Genomic DNA, 18,811 nt, shown 5'->3' on the forward strand with positions numbered 1-18,811 from the left:
AGAAGGCAGTTATAGTTGGTCATAAAATATGTCTAAAGCCAAAACGCTAACGTTCTGCGGGACCAGATTTACGAAATCCTCCTAAAGCCGGCGAAATTGATCGCCAGCGAAAATCGCAAGCGATTTTCGCCACCTATTAATGCGGACACACCTGGCGATTTTTTCGCCGATCGTGGCGTTGTGGCACTTCAACCTTGTTCCCGGGCTCCATCAAGGGGCGTTTTGAAAAGTCATTAGGACAAAGTCACCCAAACTGATTGGTTGACTTCACTGGCGATGAGCGTAGAAAATCGCGGTAACGGGCACACTTGGCGAATGCCGGCGAATTTAATCGCCGATTTCTAACAGATATCAGATTTTATACGATTTTACGGCGATTTTATACGCCGATCGCGGCGATCGTCGCGGCAATCGGCGTATAAAATCGCCAGGTGTGTCGCCGGCTTTAGTTAAGATACATGATGAGTATTGTCTCTTAACAATTGTCTATTGTTTTTCAACAAAAGAAACGTTTCATGAATAATGGCTAAATACACGTACCGATTAGAAGTGGGCCAGTTTATTACACGTTCCAATTTGTCAATTTGTTGGTCGATTTCTTCCGTTGGTTTAGCACTAAGTGAAACTCGGCCTGACTCAAAAATTCTGTAGAACGCTGGCGCCACAGAATGTAATCTTTCGGTTCGATTTTTGCCCGTTCATTTATTTTCTTTGTCAAACTAGACCAAGTCTTACGTCTATAGCCTTAAAACTTTGTACATGCAGACTAGAATCTGTGAAATTATTTGTACACAAGATTTGATCGCCAAGACAACTAATAACAATGCAAGTAATGATTTCAGGAATAAATATGGAGTAAACCAACAGACAATTATTAGGGACTTATTTTAACGCTTTTTTGCCCTGGAGCAACTTACAACGGGTGAGATGCCGTCTGAAATCCTGATAGCAGTGAAATCATGTTTCATGTAAGCAGGTTACAGCAAACATTGTATCTCAAACACAGTGAGACACCAGTAAAAGGGTGTAACCAGTAACTGGATGGTGTGATCGTTTGAAAAATTTCTGCTCACCACATAAAATATTACAAATTAGAGGAAAATTCATATTCACGCGAAAAGTTACGCATCGGTAAATGTTCTGCCGCAGGGAAGCTTAATACTCATTATCTGACAATGGAACGAGGCTATCTTCTAGGACTTGGGGTAATTTATCGAAGAACTGGACACATTGTTCTGAGGCTTTTCGTTTTAACTGTTGCTTTCCTTTCGTTGGTGTCATGTGCTAGTTTACCTTCCAACGCACCCTCGACCATTCTTGTCCGTCGAGAGCCGCCGTTAGAACGCCGTACTTTAAAGGAAAACAGACAATGGAACTCTGTAGAGGCTGAGGTATGCCAATCAGAAAACTGCGAAGCTATATCTAAATTCATCGAAGAAGCAAGGAACGAGACAGTGGATCCTTGCGAAAACTTTTACGAATATGCTTGTGGAAACTGGATCAAAAACAACCCGGTGCCTTCGGGAAGGTTGGAATTCTCCAGATTTGATAAGTTATCGATAAAGAACGACCGTATAATGAAAGAAACGCTGTCGACCGACAAACCCGAGGACACGGAGACCATCAAGAAAGTGAAGAACTTTTATCGCTCGTGCTTGAACGTGGACAAAATTGACGACTTAGGAAGCGAGCCTCTGCTTAACTTCATCGACAGTTTGGGTTCGTGGTCGCTGAACGATAAATGGAACGCCGAAAATTGGGATTTTTATGATGTCCTAGCTGAGGTACAAAAGGATTATCCAGTTGAAGTTTTCTTTAGTGTGGATATCATTAAGGACCCTGATAAGGTGGAAGGGAACGAGACAAAGAATTATACTATTCTGGTGAGTATTTACTACCACAAGCAATATATGTCACGAGCCCCAGGAAAGAGGTTGAAAAAATCTGCGACGCCGACGGGAGGCGAACTCATAACCTTAGGAAAACTTCGGGCCGTCGTTAAAAATCTTCGCGGGAAGTTTTCGGAAATCTTCGTCATTAATTTGCCAGCGCCCTATAATAGAATAGAGTTAAGTTTCGTGATGTGACGGGCTGTAATGCGGGGCGAAAAATATGGAAGAAAAGGAATCGAAAGAGAAGGAAAGATGGCAATATTAAGTTCGGTCACGAGATGAGAAAAAGGTGATACTCAACATGTTATGAGCATAAGAGAAAGAGAAAAAATTACGTAAAATTTTGCAAGGGTTGTGGTAATTAGGGGTGTTTTTTCCCTGTCTACTTATTTATTTACTTTTCAGATTGATGGAGCGGATTTGAATATCCCACAGATCATATATTTCACCAACAAAACGGTAAGCCAACAGGGACAGGGGGTGGGTGCATGGTAGAGACACTGCTAACCTGATTGATTGACCTTAGCTTCACCAATGTGTTGCTGCGCTTATGTCTGGGCGTGGTCGAAAAACCCACTACCATCCTTGAGTTATGTTAATTGCGTGTCTAAAGGTGGATTTCCACTGTCGCGTAAATTTTACTTGCGTACAGACGTAAATTTAGCTGGCTTTACGTACTTAAAAAAAATAAGAAACGACGTATGAACGGCTTGCGTAAACGTAAAAAGTTGAGCGTTCAACGTTTTGCATTTACGCACGCGGCTCAGACATCCCTTACGTACGTAAAGCCAGCTAAATTTACGTCTGTAGGCAAGTAAAATTTACGCGACAGTGGAAATCCACCTTAAGTGGTTTTCTCGCCGGATTGGAAATTCATAGCGCCCGGATTCAACCGTCAGCTCAAGACTCGACAGAACCGATCGAGTTTAACTCCTTAGCCAATCGTGTCAATAAACAATGTCTGCTTCTTGCAAGTCGGTGGGACTTTCAACATTTGTTGAACAAACACACTTGCACATTAGTCTGAGAGATTTAGAATCGCGTTTATGGCAAGCGGCAAGCGCCAGATTCGCGTTTATGTTTTCGTGAAAAAATGAGTACGTAGATGAGAATAATGCGAACCCAAAACTACTCAATAGACCTTTATCGCTCGGCGGCCATGTTGAGTCTCAGGAGAATAAAAAGCTTTGTTTTTGCACGGCAAGCCTCGCTCTGAATTTGCGTCTGGGTGAGGCTAGACTTGCTTACAAGTCGAGCTGAGACGGCGCGAAGCGCGATCGTCCGAGCTCGAGCGAGCGAGCGCGGAGCGCGAGCTAGCGACAACTCGTCGCTCGCGCCAGGTCTATTCAATGAGAAGCGAGCGAGCGACTTTGAGAAAGTCTAGGGCGAGGCTTGCTGTGCAAAAACAAAGTTTTTATTCCCAGAGACTCAACATGGCCGCCGAGTGATAAGGGTCTATTTAACTGAGAAACCGAAAACAGGTAGCCGTAAATATAAAATAAACATGGCCACGTCGTCATTTATGCCGTTTGCCGTTTGGGGTAAACGAAATTCTAAATCTCTCTTTTAATTCCTAGTTGCTGGCGATGAATTTTTAAGAAATGTTGGCCCGATATTGACACCGGTTGGGCGCCATGCCGTCCACCGGCAAAACATTTCGTTTTCAACATTAAACAACATCCCTTCAAGTTTTGTCGAACAAATATTGGTCAGATGCTGGAACCGTGCATTCATTAACCCTTTAACCCTTAATATCAAAGAATAAATTCTCCTATCTTGTTCCCATATTTTTCTTGTAAAATTAGTGGGGAGAAGTTAATAAAAATATCAAGAAAATTCACCTTGCCTTGGGTGATCATATCCTTAATTCTCATGACCTCGGGTTTTGAAAAAGCCTTGATATTACAAGGAGAAATTTGATGCTGATCAAAATGAATCGTCCTTTCAGATTGTGAGAGAAGTGTGGAGGTACATGACAAAAATTACCAATTTAACAGGAGTGAGTTTTAATGACTCAAAGAATGCGATGATGGAATTACTTATTTTTGAACTCAAGCTTGCTTTGGTAAGTAAACTAAATTTATGTCATAAAAATCTTCATCAAGGGCACCCAACGAGAGCATTCAGCAAAATACTTTGTCTGTGTTCTCAGATAAGTTTTGTGCCCTTTTAAAGATATATTTGTATAAGCTAATACAGTTTGGTCTATTCGGTGCTTAATTCACTTATATCCAGAAATGCACCTAACCCTGTATTTGGGTACTTTATGTCAGACGGACCTTTTTTGTTATTTTTATATGACTTCATGTTTGACAGAATTATTGGTGTTTTAGTAAGAATTTAGGGTAGGGGACACCTTGTGACGTCTATCATACAGTTTATGCATACATGCCTCTGTTGGCTTTGCGAAAATACTGTCTGACCATTGTTCACATTTTTAACAACATATTTGCACTTTCGAAAACGAAAGGAACAGGACAATTTCGATAAATTAACATTTTTACTTCGCCATGACGCTTAGGGGTATAAAGCAACTGAAATTACATTGAAGTTCAGAGATGAATAACTAATTTATTTTATTTTATTCCCCGAAGCCTCGTCACCGTAGCCAAGCTAGAATTTTCATGTAATATATCAAAAGTGGGCTATTAGTTTCCCAGTGTTATGGAAATTTGAGCTGATATTTCGCCGTCGAAAACTTAAGATTTTCTTCACAACTAAATACGAAATTTCCAGGCGATTAGGGCCGGATGCCCCTAATCTTGTTGTCATCCTTAAGCCTTTTTTTTTTTTCGTTAAAACGTTTTAAACGAACATTTCCCTTTCAAATATTATGTCTTTTTCCTCTTTTACACGCTTTTTACAGTATTGGGTCCCTGAAGGAGCGAGACGGTATGCACGTATTCCGATAGGCGAATTAACTGACGCTTTGCCTCAGGTAAGCTATTTTTAAAATCTCCGAGATCAGTTATGACGTAAAAGGTCATCCGATTGTGTTCCACTCGTAACCAAAGCGTAGTATGAGAATTTTCATGCATCTAAACTTCGATCAAAAAGATAGAATGTCACGAAAAGATTAAATACCTGGACATTTAAATAAAATAAGATAATAAATAATCAAATTTAATGTCAATAACACGGGGAGTGCTTGCGCAGTCTCCCGAGCCAGAGGCTCATGATAAAGAGCTTGAGAATAATCCAGATCGAATTGGAATTTGGAAGTGTTGGTTTTTGAGGAGAGGGGAAACCGGAGTACACGGAGAAAAACCTCTCAGAGCAAGGACGAGAACCAACAACAAACTCAACCCACATATGACGCCGAGTCCGGGAATCGAACCTTGGCCACATTGGTGGGAGGTGAGTGCTCTCACCACTGTGCCATCCCTGCTCCCCAAATTCTCACAATAAGTACCATAGAAATACCTTAAAGGACGGTGAGGAGAGAGCGGTTTCAATTTAAGTGTCGAAAAACCAAAGCCACAGTACTTACTCTGGCCAATCATGAGAGATGTAAACAGCGCAATGAACCAATCAGAACACGAAAGCAAATACATGTAACCGGCGCCAAGGGCGGGAAAACGCGTGCGCGCCGTGAGGATTGGGTTTGACGTTACTTCTCATTGGTTGAGAAAATAGCACCGGTTTTGCTAGCCAATCACAAAGCGCAGTAACGCAAAACCAAAACAATTACAAAATTAATTTCGACAGTCAATTGAACGGTACTTTTCTGTATAGCGTTCACGACGTCAGATCTAGCGCTACCCTTCAAAGTGGAAGACTTTGTACCCGATCGGGGTTTCGTACCGCTCCATTCCAAGAGTCCGGCCCCGACCCGTCCTTAGTGCTATCGGCGAAATATTTATTTACATCTTTCGATTTCCATTAATAGCGGCAGTCGACCATTCAGCGATTTCATGTTTTAAGTATAAACGAAGCCAGAAATAAACAGAATGGCTCTTCGTCCAGTCTTCCTGATTGAATTGAAATTTGCAAACGTTAGATTTGCAAGAGGATGAAGTTTAGCTAAGTAATAACTTGCCTATTTTCTGTTAGTTTCCTTGGCTAGGACACTTACGCACAGTGCTTTCGCAGCCTAACATCTCAAATGACACCATGGTCGTAGTTCTTGCCAACGATTACCTTGAAAATTTGATTGATATACTGCGCAAGACAGACAAGAAGTAAGTTGAAGTAGTTAAAAAATCTTTCGTTTGAACGGTCACACTTAAGGAATTGATTCCAGTTAGAATAATCTTGTACAGCTGAGCATAATAATCAGCACCACAGGAAAGTAATGCTCAGTAGCTTTTTTTAAATGGTTACACTTTAGGATTTCCTCCACAGACTCTAAAGTTAGAACTACCTTGTACAGCATAATAAATAACACCACAGGAAAGTACTGCTCAGTAGCTTTATTTAAATGGTTACACTTTAGGATTTCCTCCACAGACTCTAAAGTTAGAACTACCTTGTACAGCATAATAAATAACACCACAGGAAAGTAATGCTCAGTAGCTTTATTTAAATGGTAACACTTTAGGATTTCACCCAGACTCTAAAGTTAGAATCACCTTTTACAGCATAATAAACAACACCACAGGAAAGTACTGCTCAGTAGCTTTCATTTGAATGGTCACACTTTAGGATTTCCTCCGCAGACTCTAAAGTTAGAACTACCTTGTACAGCATAATAAATAACACCACAGGAAAGTACTGCTCAGTAGCTTTATTTAAATGGTTACACTTAGGATTTCATCCACAGACTCAAACGTTTGAACTACCTTGTTCAGCATAATAAACAACACCACAGGGAAGTACTGCTCAGTAGCTTTCATTTTAAAAGTCACACTTTAGGATTTCCTCCACAGACTCTAAAGTTAGAACCACCTTTTACAGCAAAATAAACAACACCACAGGAAAGTACTGCCCAGTAGCTTTCATTTGAATGGTCACACTTTAGGATTTCATCCACAGACTCTAAAGTTAGAACCGCCTTGTACAGCATAATAAACAGCACCACAGGATAGTACTGCTCAGTAGCTTTCATTTGAATGGTCACACTTTAGGATTTCATCCACAGACTCTAAAGTTAGAACCGCCTTGTACAGCACAATAAACAGCACTACAGGAAAGTACTGCTCAGTAGCTTTCATTTAAATGGTCACACTTTTCTTTTTCGTTCAGCCCCCGAGGAAGGTTTGTATTGCAAACCGAAATATCGGGCAAAAAAATTGTTTTTTTTTTTTAAAAACAAATATATTTCAGTTATTCTAGCTTTTGTTGTTTGTTCTATCAAGCTCGTCACCTCCGCCGTTGGGATCAGTCTGCCGTTAATATTTCGTATTTGAGATAATTTGCTGATCCAGGTCTACAAGTGATCCGGCACCACTCATTGGTTTGTCGCTGTGGAATTGCATATTTTATTGTATACACTTTAGGATATCATCCACAGACTCTAAAGTTAGAACCGCCTTGTACAGCATAATAAACAGCACCACAGGAAAGTACTGCTCAGTAGCTTTCATTTGAATGGTTACACTTTAGGATTTCACTTACAAACTTAAATCTGGAGTAAGTAAATCCAATGTATGACGTATACTTATTAACTTTCATTGCCTTAAGGGTGCTGTCTACATATTTGGTATGGACCGCTGTGAAGAAGTTTGTCCCACATCTCTCAAAAAAATTCCGAGAAGCTCGAGAGGAGTTCAAGGAAAGACTTCTTGGAAGAAAAAGCAATGCGGAAAATAGGGGAAAAGTTTGTCTTGGCTTCACAAACGCACTTCTTGGTCCAATGCTGGGAGGACTGTTCATACGGACTGCCTTCAGAGCAAAGAGCAAAAAGAAGGTTTGTATACAGCCACAGGATACCCACGGCATCGTCCACTCTTTTACCAATGCACATTTAATAATTTTGTGTTAATGAGCATAATATTGTAAGACTATCTCAGGAATATCGCAGTTGTGCAGTACTTAGCGCATCCGACATTCGATCAGATGGCCGTAAGATTGGAGGACCGATGTTTCAAGGCTAAGTTGATCTCTTTAATGCTGTGTTGTTTCTTTAGACAAGAAACTGCCCCACATTGTGTATAAATGGGTACCGGCGACATACTACTGGACATAACCCTGCGATGGACTAGCATCCCATATAGGGGAAGTGGCAGTACCCCTACCCCTAGTTGGGTATCCTCTGATTGACTAGTATCCCATCTAGGGGGGAGTCATACTCCTTGTTGCTTTATACTGGGTACTCTGTGATCCACTAGCATCCAATCCAGGGATAGTAGCAATACTCTTTGTCACTTCGTGCTGGGTACCCTGTGATGGGCTAGCATCCCACCCAGAGGAGAGTAGCAATACTCCTAGTCACGTCATGTTGGGTATCCTGTGATGACCTGGCATCCCATCAAAAGGAAGTACTACTCCTAGTCACTTCATGCTGGGTATCCTGTGATGGGATAGTATCCCATAGGGGGGGTAGCAATACTCCTAGTCACTTCATGCTGGGCATTCTGTGATAAACTAGCATCCCATCCAAGGGGGGAGTAATAAATTCTCCTAGTAACTTCATGTTGGGTATCCTGTGATGGACTAGCATCCCATAGGGGGAGTAGCAATACTCCTAGTCACTTCATGCTACAGAAACCAGGTTACAGTCAGGCCGTTTGGCCCACTTGGGCTTGTTGTGCGTTTACCTTTTTTTATCTCAGACCAAACTCTCCCACGAGGCATTGTTTCCAATGGATTATTCTCAAATGGGATGTAGGTCACAATTGTTACTAAAGCGAATTCAATTCATGCCATTTTCTGAAATTTTAAGGTTGAGGTTATGCTAGAAGGCATCATAAAGGCTTTCGAAGACCGTGTGTCCGAGGTGGGTTGGATCGATAGCCAGACCGTGAAAGCTGTCAAAGAAAAAGTAAGTGAAACAAGAATTGTGCGATGCTGGAATAAAAGACAAGAGAGACAGAGAGAGAGGGAGGCAAACAGACCGACAGACAGACTAACTAAACGCCTAGTCATTAGGGTTATTTTAATGTTTTGGGTAGTAATGTCGTTGTCACTTTTTTGGTTCGTGTGGTATACGTAATTTAGTGTAATCTATTCGTATTTCGTTCACAAGTTTTGCCAGTTTTAAATAGAAATTTTCGCCTTTTAGGTCAGTTTAGCTCTTCAGCGCGCAAAGCAGTCAGTCGTATAGTTTCTCTTCAACGCTCAAAGTGCAGTCAGTTTAGTCCAGTATTTCTACAGCTCACCCAGCTCCGTAACAAATGTAAGTGTCCCTTTCCGTCGAGTTGTCTATTTTGCGCTAGTCTACTTTGTAACGTTTTGTTTGCTTGTATTAATTTTAGTTTTAACCGCTTTGCTTCATTGCGGTGTCTTCGCTCTTTCTTCGCTGCTATCTTGTTTTTTAATAAAGCGTGTTAACATTGTATGTAACGGAAAGGTGGATGCTCTATTACTGTTGCGGTGGTTTTACAGACAGATAGATGAATAAGCGAACCTGTGAATGAATGCATGAATGAATTAAGTAATTTTATTTAGATACAACTTCTCTACACGATATGACACGAAAGCCGAACATAGATGAATGGTTACAGCTCAAATACATGTAAAATACTCGACACCCATGAAAGGAAATGGCATAAACAACTGTTTAGCATATTAAGGTACAAAACGACGTTCTGACGGCGTTTGATAGGTTCTTTTTAAAAATAGCTTTTGATTTTGACAGACAGCCAGAGACACACACGGTGAGAGAGAGAGGTAGATTTACAAATCCGTCCATTCATTTATCAACATACTCGTTTGTTCGTCCATCAATTTCACTCGCTCATTTACACACTCACTCACTCAGTCACTTACTCACACAATCATTCGTTCCTCCGTCCATCCATCCATCCATCCATCCATCCATCCATCCATCCATCCATCCATCCATCCATCCATCCATCCATCCATCCATCCGTCCATCCATCAATTCGTTCGTTCGATCGTTCATTCATTCATCCATCCATTCGTTCGTTCGTTCGTGTGTTCATTCATTCATTCGTTCGTTCGTTCGTTCGTTCGTTCGTTCGTTCGTTCATTCATTCATCCATGCATTCGTTCGTTCGTTAGTTCATTCATTCATCCGTCCATCCATCCATTTTTCGTTCGTTCGTTCATTATTTTTTTTTCTTTGTTTATAGGCAGATGCGCTTCAATATAAAGTTGGATATCCTGATTATCTGTGGAACGATACAGCATACGCCCAGAGATATAACATGGTATGATTAATTAACTACGGCCGAATGGTTCAAAACTGACCAACGTACAAAGAACCTTAGTACTTAGTAAGTACAAAATAAATACAAATAGCCTATTATAACCATTGTCGACCGCGTGTAACTGTTAACTGCGAGTTCTTCCGCTTCGCGATTACTGCATGCATAATCGTATTATTCTTGTTTCTTTCAGTTGAACATTACCTGTGACCAGTGGTTCACAAATGTGCTCAACACTGATAAATTTGTGAACCATCAAACATTCACCAAGTTAGGGAAACCAGTTGACAGAGAACAGTAAGTAAAAGTGTCCGCTCAGAGAGGTTTTGTTATGACCTGTTAAAATAATCGAATCTCGGGATCGGCTCATACAAAATTTCAAATAACCCCATGTACCAATCAAAACTCAAAACAAAAGTATCCACAACCACTGTCAAGCTCGCGCAAACATGTTTATGATGATAAGCAAGTAATCAAGGCGGCTTAGCGCGGGAAAATGTAGCTGGTAGCAAGTGGCGGTAAAACATGTAACCGGTGCCAAGCGCGAGAAAACATGCAACCGATGCCAAGGGTGGGAAAACATGTAACCGCTACCAAGCGCGGGAAAACGAAAATTCTTAAATAACAAGGACTGGGACCAGGTTTGTGGGCCCGCGAGAATGGGCACCCCCACCAAACCAATGTTTTCGCGAAAACCTCTGGGCTCTGAAATCTGGTTCAGGTCCTTGTTATCTAAGGTCTCCCCGGGAAAACATGCAACCGATGCCAAGCGCGGGAAAACATGTAACCGGTGCCAAGCGCGGGAAAACATGCAACCGATGCCAAGGGCGCGAAAACATGCAACCGGTGCCAAGGGCGGAAGAGCATGCAACCGGTGCCAAGCGCGGGGAGAATATTTAACTAGCGAACAGTCCTTAAAGTGACAATCTCTGAGAAGTAAAGGTGGGCTGATAACAGTTCTATAAATTCGTAAGCTACGAATGAAAGTCACTTTCCTGGCGTTATTTTTATAGGTGGCAAGTGGAACCTCAGATGGTGAACGCACTTTACGATTTATCCGCAAACGAGATAGGTGAGGTTTTACACTATAAAATAGATAGGTGAGGTTTTACCAATACACTATACCCTGTTTTAGTACAAAGTACAAAACGCCTGTCTGAATAATATAACTTTTGTGATTCAACAGAAATACCATGTACGCGAAAATAGCGACCGTCTGCTCCATGAAGCTCGGGTCACCAAAGCGTAATATAAGAGTTTGTATGGCGATTTTACACTTAGCCTCGCATTAATAATGAGGTTCAAAGCAACTCAGAAATGGCCTATTCTCAGAATAAGCAGCCAAAAGCTTTTGATTGAAACAGGAAGATACGACAACATACCCCGTAATGAAAGGCTGTGTAACGTTTGCAACTGTAAAACCATTGAAGATGAAATGATGATTGCCCAAGTTACTCTTCTTCAAGAGATATGTTCTTTACTAAAATAGAACCTAGCCTTCCATTTACACGACTATTAGTAAAAGAATTTTTACTATCGCATATAATGAACTCAACTGACTATTTTATAAACACTCAATTAACTTCATTTGTTTCCTCGTGCTTCGAATTGAGAGATAAACTTCTTTCCGGAATGATTACTTCTACTGTATGAATAGTTTAAAATAAGTAAACTTAAGACTTCAGTTACTTTATTTTTTTTTTCTTTTCTTTTTTTTTTTACTTTTTTTTATTTTATTCTATTTTAAGTTATCTTAGGAATTAGTTAACGAATCAATAATTAGCTATGAATAGCTTTTGCAATACTGTATTTGTTATAGTCATGCAAATAAAGCTTGTTGTTGTTGTTGCTGGCCTGTTCTCAAAAATTATCCCACTTAGCTATACAGTGGGTTTCACTTTGTACGTACCTCTTACTAACGCCAGTAACCGAGGTCGAGGTCCGTACTTCACGTTACGGACCGAGTTTTTTCCCGTTGATTTATTTTCCCATAAATCAACAGGAAGAAATGAGGATTCGTACCGAGTTTACAGTACGGACCGAGAAAACAAGGTTAGTAAGTTATTTATTACGTCTCTGAGGTTAATCGGGCGCGCGGGAAAAGAAACTAGATGAAGTGTAAATTTAGCGGGCCGCACAGTGAAATGTGACCCGCAAAATTGACCAATCACACCGCGCGTACTAACTGAGAGATAAATTGTCAATATTGTTTCTTTCCTCAGTTCTTCCAGCAGGAATTCTACAGCCACCGTTCTTTTATGCCAACGACATACCAAGGTGAAAAAATAATATAATGTGCGGTTATCAAAATGGAAATGTTGTACCAGGTCGTCTAGCAGACCTTTACTCGGAGCGTACAGCTTCTATACTAAGCCTCTGGTACGGCGTTTTCGCATATCGTTTTTTTTTAGATACTCATGGGAACACTATTTCCAGCGAAAATTTAAATTCCGGTTTACATGAGAATTATGTAATGTTTAAAACACTAGCAGCAGTGTTTAATCGGGATTTAAAACCACGAGGCGCAGCCTTGTGGTTTTAGACCCGATTAAACACTTGCTATGAGTTTTTTTGAATGGCTTCAAAAACATTCTGGAAAAGCGTGTGTGAAGAGAGTTCATAACAATGATGCTTTTGTGAACGTTGGAAATTAGCATAAGAGAAAACCATTAAACACCCCATACGAATAAGGAGGAGGTTTTATCGGGTTTTAAAACCACTACACGTGATGTTTTGCCGACCATTTGATAGGTCAATGGGCTTATAAATTATTAATGAGTTTTTGAAGGAGACTGGTTAGAAAGTTTCCCGCAAATTAACAGAACATCTCCCTGATACAAGAAAACTTTTCACGATACGCTTTCTTTCAACATCTTTTTCAGCGTTTCATTCATTGATTCCTTATAGGCAAACTTTTTCATGTATAAAAAAAACGCGTAAAACACGCCAATCTCACGTGTACAACTCGCAGACTCGGCCTGCAAAGTGCAAAGTGACTCTCGCCAACTTTTTCAACAGAAAGAAAAAAATCTGTTTGGTCTCAGTAAGCTTACATTCCAGCACGCATGCGTTCATGCATGTCTACCATGTGTTGTTTACTTAAGACAACAGGGAAGGCAGAAATTTAGATCATGCAAGGCACAAATTTGTCGTGAAAAAGAATAAGTTGGTAAGCCTCAAATAGTTGTCAACTTTCCGCTAGATGTCGGACGCACTTTATCACGGGTAATTGGCATAAATTATTTGCTTTCTCGTTCCAGGTCCTTGAGCTATGGTGCGATCGGTCACGTGCTGGGTCACGAGCTCACGCACGGCTTTGATACGACAGGTGAGAGTTAACACGTGATTCAAAATGCAAAAGGCGATTCAAACCTAAAATTCGTTAAAATGCGTAAACAATAAACTGCCACAGTTGTGCGGACACAAGAACATATCGCGGTCCCCTTTTTGGGGGCACACTATTGGCAAGTACAAAAGTTATATTTTTTCAGGGCCTTTTATGGAGGAATACTCACTTTCAACTATCTGGATCTTACAAGAAAAGCAGCTGAACGGACACTGAGAATTAGTGAAACTTAGACTTGGGCATTGAACTGAGCAGAGTTAACCGATAGGCTATTTCCGAGTTGCTGTGAACCTCATTATCAAAGCGAGGCTAAGCGTAAAGTTTTTATTATGAACATTACTTTTTATTCATATGCAAAAAAAACTAATTTTCATGTGAAAAGTTTTTGCTCTTAGCCTCGCTTTCATAATGAGGTTGACAGCAACTCAGAAATGGCCTAATCCGAACAGTAGGGGTAACAACTATAAGAGACTGGTACGGGGAGCAGGATGTTCTCATCCCCTTACGCCCCCCCTCCCCCCCTCCCTTCCACCTCCGCAACCAATTCCTGATATAACCAAAGGCTTGCAAGTTCCTGTACTTCCGCGACAAAATGTTATTAATGTTATTATCGTTCCAGGACGGAAATATGATGAGAAAGGTGAACACGTTGAAAAACGAACCCACTGGAGTAAATCTGCCATAAGGAAGTTCCAAGAGAGAGCCAAGTGTTTGTCCGAGCAGTATTCACAGTACAGAGTCCTCGACAAGTTTAACGTAAGTAGTCTACAGCAATTAACATCCTTCTTGGATTCATTATCATCCCTGAAGGGTTTCATTTTTCTTTTGATATTCAGTGTATTAAGATTTGAAGCTACTGTGTACTGGCTTTCGTTAGGTTTGAAGACCAGTTTCGTAGTATCACCCATAGAGGTTTTGTTGAAATACGGGCCTTATGAACTGTCACGTGTTTATCAACATCACGTGTCCATCGATTTAAAGCCACGTGCACCCAACATGACCATTTAAGTAAAATACTTAAAATGTTGTCTCCTGTCTTCCCAGATCGTTTTGTGTCCTTTTAAAGACATATTTGTTTAAGCTAATACAGTTTGATTTTTTCAGATACCTTACCTGAAAATTTAAGTTACAGAAAGTTTTAGGAAACGGAATATTATTCCCCGAATTTACTAGCTGGTCTTTTTTGCCTTTTTAAGGAATATTTTCCCGTTCAAAGACAAAAGGAATTCAGTGTTAAAAAAAAACTGAATGAGCTGAAAAAAGAATTAGCTGACATTTCGGGGAAGAAACTGTCGTTTCTCGTTACGACTAAAACCACTGCAATAAACCGTTGGGGGCCCTTGTTACAACTTGTTTATTGACATTATATGCACAGCCATTGATATGATTATCGTGTCTACTGATGCCATAGTTGTCTCGATTATTTGTTGTGTGTTTTGAACAATCGCTTCAGGTAAATGGGCTTCAAACCCTGGAAGAAAACATAGCTGACGGAGGAGGGCTGGCTCTAGCTTACAATGTAAGATATCACGTGATAACCTCGTGCTGTGTTTGTTGAATTGTGGACAGGTTAGTGGAACAAGAACTCTTGGCGAGAACATTGCAGACTTAGGAGGACTTAATCTGGCTTACAACGTAAGAAGATCCTTGTCTTAATTGGCCTCATTTTATTTTGGTCCAACTCGACAAGTATTTTCTCCGATACGTTTTTTAGCGATTTGTGGTAATTTTAGGGCAAACTTAAACCAAGAATGTTCTACTAATCTTAAAATTTAGCATTCAAAATCATAAGAATTGCATCTCTGTTGAGGAAATTGTGCGCATAAAACAGTTGCGGGACCGGTGAGTTATAACTAATTTGAACCTTAACTTCGAGAGACGCATCCCCAGGCCTGAAAAGGTTACCAGTAGCATCTGTGAACTTGGCAAGGACCGCCTCTACAAAAAGGACCAATATGTAGCTGAATCTTCATGTTATCATGATCAGCAATGAACTAAATAAAACAACTTGAAAAATGCAAGGAGATCGAACAGTTAGTATTTTAATAACATTGTCCAATTTTTCGGTTAGACAAAACTTACCTTCATCAACAGATTTTGAAGGTTAGTTCCATTCATATATAAAAATAAAACAATCACTCTATTTCCCCCCTGGTTTTTGAAGCTGGTTAGGCAAAAGATATATGCTAAAGCTCCGATTATTGTTATTCAGAGAAAAAAGAAAAAGAAGTGAATAAATACACTTGTACAAAGGTAAAAAAAAAAAAAAAAGAAAATAAATTTCTCCTTTATAACAATAGAAACTTGAAGTTGTATAAAAATCTGAACTCGAAACCCTAAAACCTTACGTTGCGGACCGCGGTACGAAAGGACAGCAGTATCCGGCGAAATGTACCTTGTTCCCAGGGACTCTCTTCTTCACGCCCCAGGTCTCTCTCGCTCCCTGGGGCAAGAAGAAGAGAGAGCCTAGAAACGAGGTTGCGGCATCGTTTGGCGGAATAGACTGAATCCAGGTGGTGACAGTGTCTCGCCACGGATGAGCACATTACATCATGTGATCAACCTCAACCAATAAGACTCGAGGAAAATTCAGGAACGAATAGTCAACTCAGCTAACCTGAATCATGGGAAATTATTTTATTTTTGTTTTAGGCGTACATTGCGTTCACCGAGAATTATGGTAAGGAGCAAGTGTTACCAGAACTGAACTTGACAAATAAAGAACTTTTCTTCGTCGGATACGCACAGGTACATTAACTCACACTTTCCTTACAATCAGCAGTATGTTCACATTGTTTAACTAATTGCACAACTACAGGACGTACCACATGGGTTCCTGATGAGTGGTATTTTTGTACCATGCTCATCAATTGACTGAATTGTTTATTCCCAGAAATGGTGCACTAGTACCACTCCCAAGGGGGAGCTCTTGACTGTCAAATTGGACGTGCACGCTCCTACACAGTTCAGGTGAGTACAGCAAGTCTATCCTTAATACCATGCACACGGGAGCTTCCAAACGTCAAATAGGAAGAATTCTATGTGTGGAACGCCTGACTCACTTTGGCGCCTTTTTATTTTAAATTTTACTTCCGCGAGGCATAGTCATTTCGTTATTGTTGCACATTTCCAACGAATCGCGAAAATTAACCCTATTAGTCTCAATAGCGACCAACCTATAACTTCTACCTACAATATCACGACCTGGTTAACCATACAGGTTATGAGATTACATGGCCTGATCACTGACATGATCTCTAACCACCAAAGATGTATCGTGTTGATGTCTAAACAAATTCTCCTGACTAGAACCATGAGAGATATGTTGTGAACAGTGAGATCAATATCGATATTCGATACCTATATCGATATATTCAATATCCATATTCGATACCGAAAGTGATATATTCGATATCGAAATTCGAAACCGAAATCGATATATTCGATTCGAAATTGGGGCTTAAAGCAGGTTATTCTATTACGTTGTATTTATTTTCGGGAAGTTGTGTACTTTACTCGATTTTATTACCAGGTGCAATTTGCACGATTTCTCGAACTGTGAACCCCAGAAAAGTTTAAAGTCGTGAGGGTAAGATTCCTCCTAGCTTTTCTAATGTCGTTAAAACGCTTTTATTTCGTAGGGTCATTGGAACCTTGGCAAACTTTCAGGAGTTTTCAGACGTGTTCAATTGTAAAGTAGGATCGTACATGAATCCAAAGAAAAAATGCGAAGTCTGGTAAATACCGGATGGTATGCAATTTTTGACGACTACTGAGGACACACGTGAAGAACGAACTATTTAGAACAGTAAATATGGCGATAGCACGATGGCGAGGTTTACGTCTTGTTATGGAATGTCCCAATATTATCTCAACCTTATTAAGGGACGGTGTCTCCTTTGACTATTGCGCATACGTTCTGCGCATCTCGAGAAAGTCGGCTTTCGGCGGTGCCTGCTAAAACAGAGATATTATTTTCGCAGTTTATAACTTCGCCTGAAAAGCAGATCTTGGCGAGGGTTATTGGAATCCGAAAAGAAAATTAGGGGTAACCTCCCATTTTTCAGAAATAATTAAGTTTCAATTTGGGAAAAAACGCCATGCGTTGTTTTGTATCTTAGCGCTTTTTAGAATTGTTGTTGCTGAAAAATTCATGGTTACCACCAATTTTCTTTTGAATTCCAATAGCACTTCCTAAGATCTGCTTTTCCTGCATAGTCATAAGCTGTGTAAAAGTGCCTCTGTACTAGTAGGCACCGTCCTTAAGCAAGACGTCGACTCTACATTAGTTTTCTACGTCATTTTTGTAGCTTTCTCCGAAGTCCAGTGCCACTGCATTAGATGAGGAATACGCGATTCCATAAATTTTTGTCCAGTGAAAGGTTGTTTATAGGCGGTTTTTCATATGTGCTCTCCGTAGTTTTTATTTCTTATAATGTTTTTTTAATTGCTGCATTGAATATCTTCAATTGTATTTTTTTCCTGGTTAATATTGTTTCAATTTTAGTTTCCTAATTTGTTTCTTTTATTATACCAGAAATTATGTTCTTGCCTAATAAAGTTGTTATTATAATCATTGTCATTATTATTATAGTAGTAGTAGCAGTAACAGCAGCAGCAGTTAACACTGAGATGTTGTCCGTAAAATAAGAAAAGGTCCTAAAAAGAAGAAAATAAGAATAGCTTAGACACTCGTCCGCAGTAAGACGTTAATTTTCATTTTAAATACGGAATATTATCCATTTAGCTGTGCGTCTAGCGCTACTGAGCAGTACTTTCCCATGTTTATTATGCTGTACAAGGTGATTCTAACTTCTGACTCTGTGGATGAAATCCTTCAGATAAAGGCTACTGTGTAGAACTTTTCTGTGATGCTGTTTATTATGCTGTACAAGGTGGTTCGAGCTTTTGAGTTTGTGGAAGATATCCTAAAGTGTGACCATTCAAATGAAGCTACTGAGCAGTACTTTCCTGTGGTGTGGTTTATTTGCTGTTCAAAGGTGGTTCTAAGTTTTGAGTCTCTAGATGAAATCCCAAAGTGTAACCATTCAAATGAAACAACTGAGCAGTAATTTCCTTTGGTACTGTTTATTATGCTGTACAAGGTGGTTTTATTTTTTGAGTCTGTGGCTGAAATCCTCAAGTGTGACCATTCAAATGAAAGCTACTGAGCAGTACTTTCCTGTGGTGCTTTTTTTTGTGCTGATCAGGATGTTTCGAACTTCCAAGACTGTGGATTAAATGAAAGCTCCTGAGCAATACTTCAATTTAGTACTTTGTATTGTGTCGCAAAAAAATTGTTG

At 40.1% G+C, this 18,811-nt stretch overlaps 1 protein-coding gene across 2 annotated transcripts; it reads left to right on the forward strand.

The window, feature by feature from the left end:
- The first annotated feature begins 445 nt into the window (after positions 1-445).
- On the forward strand, positions 446-18,724 carry LOC146469094 (endothelin-converting enzyme 2-like). Of its 2 annotated transcripts, none has more exons than XM_085123763.1 (17): positions 446-1,883; positions 2,298-2,351; positions 3,841-3,957; positions 4,759-4,830; positions 5,946-6,073; positions 7,515-7,740; positions 8,716-8,814; positions 10,088-10,165; positions 10,356-10,459; positions 11,176-11,234; positions 12,385-12,439; positions 13,423-13,490; positions 14,128-14,264; positions 14,962-15,027; positions 16,161-16,256; positions 16,402-16,478; positions 17,150-18,724. In XM_085123763.1, the coding sequence occupies exons 1-17, from the start codon at positions 1,176-1,178 to the stop codon at positions 17,247-17,249; spliced, it is 2,244 nt and encodes a 747-aa protein (XP_084979889.1). In that variant the 5' UTR covers positions 446-1,175; the 3' UTR covers positions 17,250-18,724. The 2 variants fall into 2 exon arrangements, with proteins under 2 accessions (XP_084979889.1, XP_084979888.1); XM_085123762.1 differs by lacking the exon at positions 14,962-15,027 and adding an exon at positions 15,078-15,143 and having other exon boundaries at positions 447-1,883; positions 17,150-18,723.
- Positions 18,725-18,811: the final 87 nt, after the last annotated feature.

This window comes from Pavona decussata, unplaced genomic scaffold (genome assembly GCF_977016875.1).
Source record: "Pavona decussata unplaced genomic scaffold, jaPavDecu1.1 SCAFFOLD_127, whole genome shotgun sequence".
Lineage (NCBI taxonomy): Eukaryota > Metazoa > Cnidaria > Anthozoa > Scleractinia > Agariciidae > Pavona > Pavona decussata.

Coding starts and splice junctions, on each gene's coding strand:
- LOC146469094 (XM_085123763.1), top strand. CDS start 1,176: ATGGAACGAGGCTATCTTCTAGGACTTGGGGTAATTTATCGAAGAACT. Junction 3,958..4,758: donor TTGAACTCAAGCTTGCTTTG/GTAAGTAAACTA, acceptor CGCTTTTTACAG/TATTGGGTCCCTGAAGGAGC. Junction 8,815..10,087: donor TGAAAGCTGTCAAAGAAAAA/GTAAGTGAAACA, acceptor CTTTGTTTATAG/GCAGATGCGCTTCAATATAA.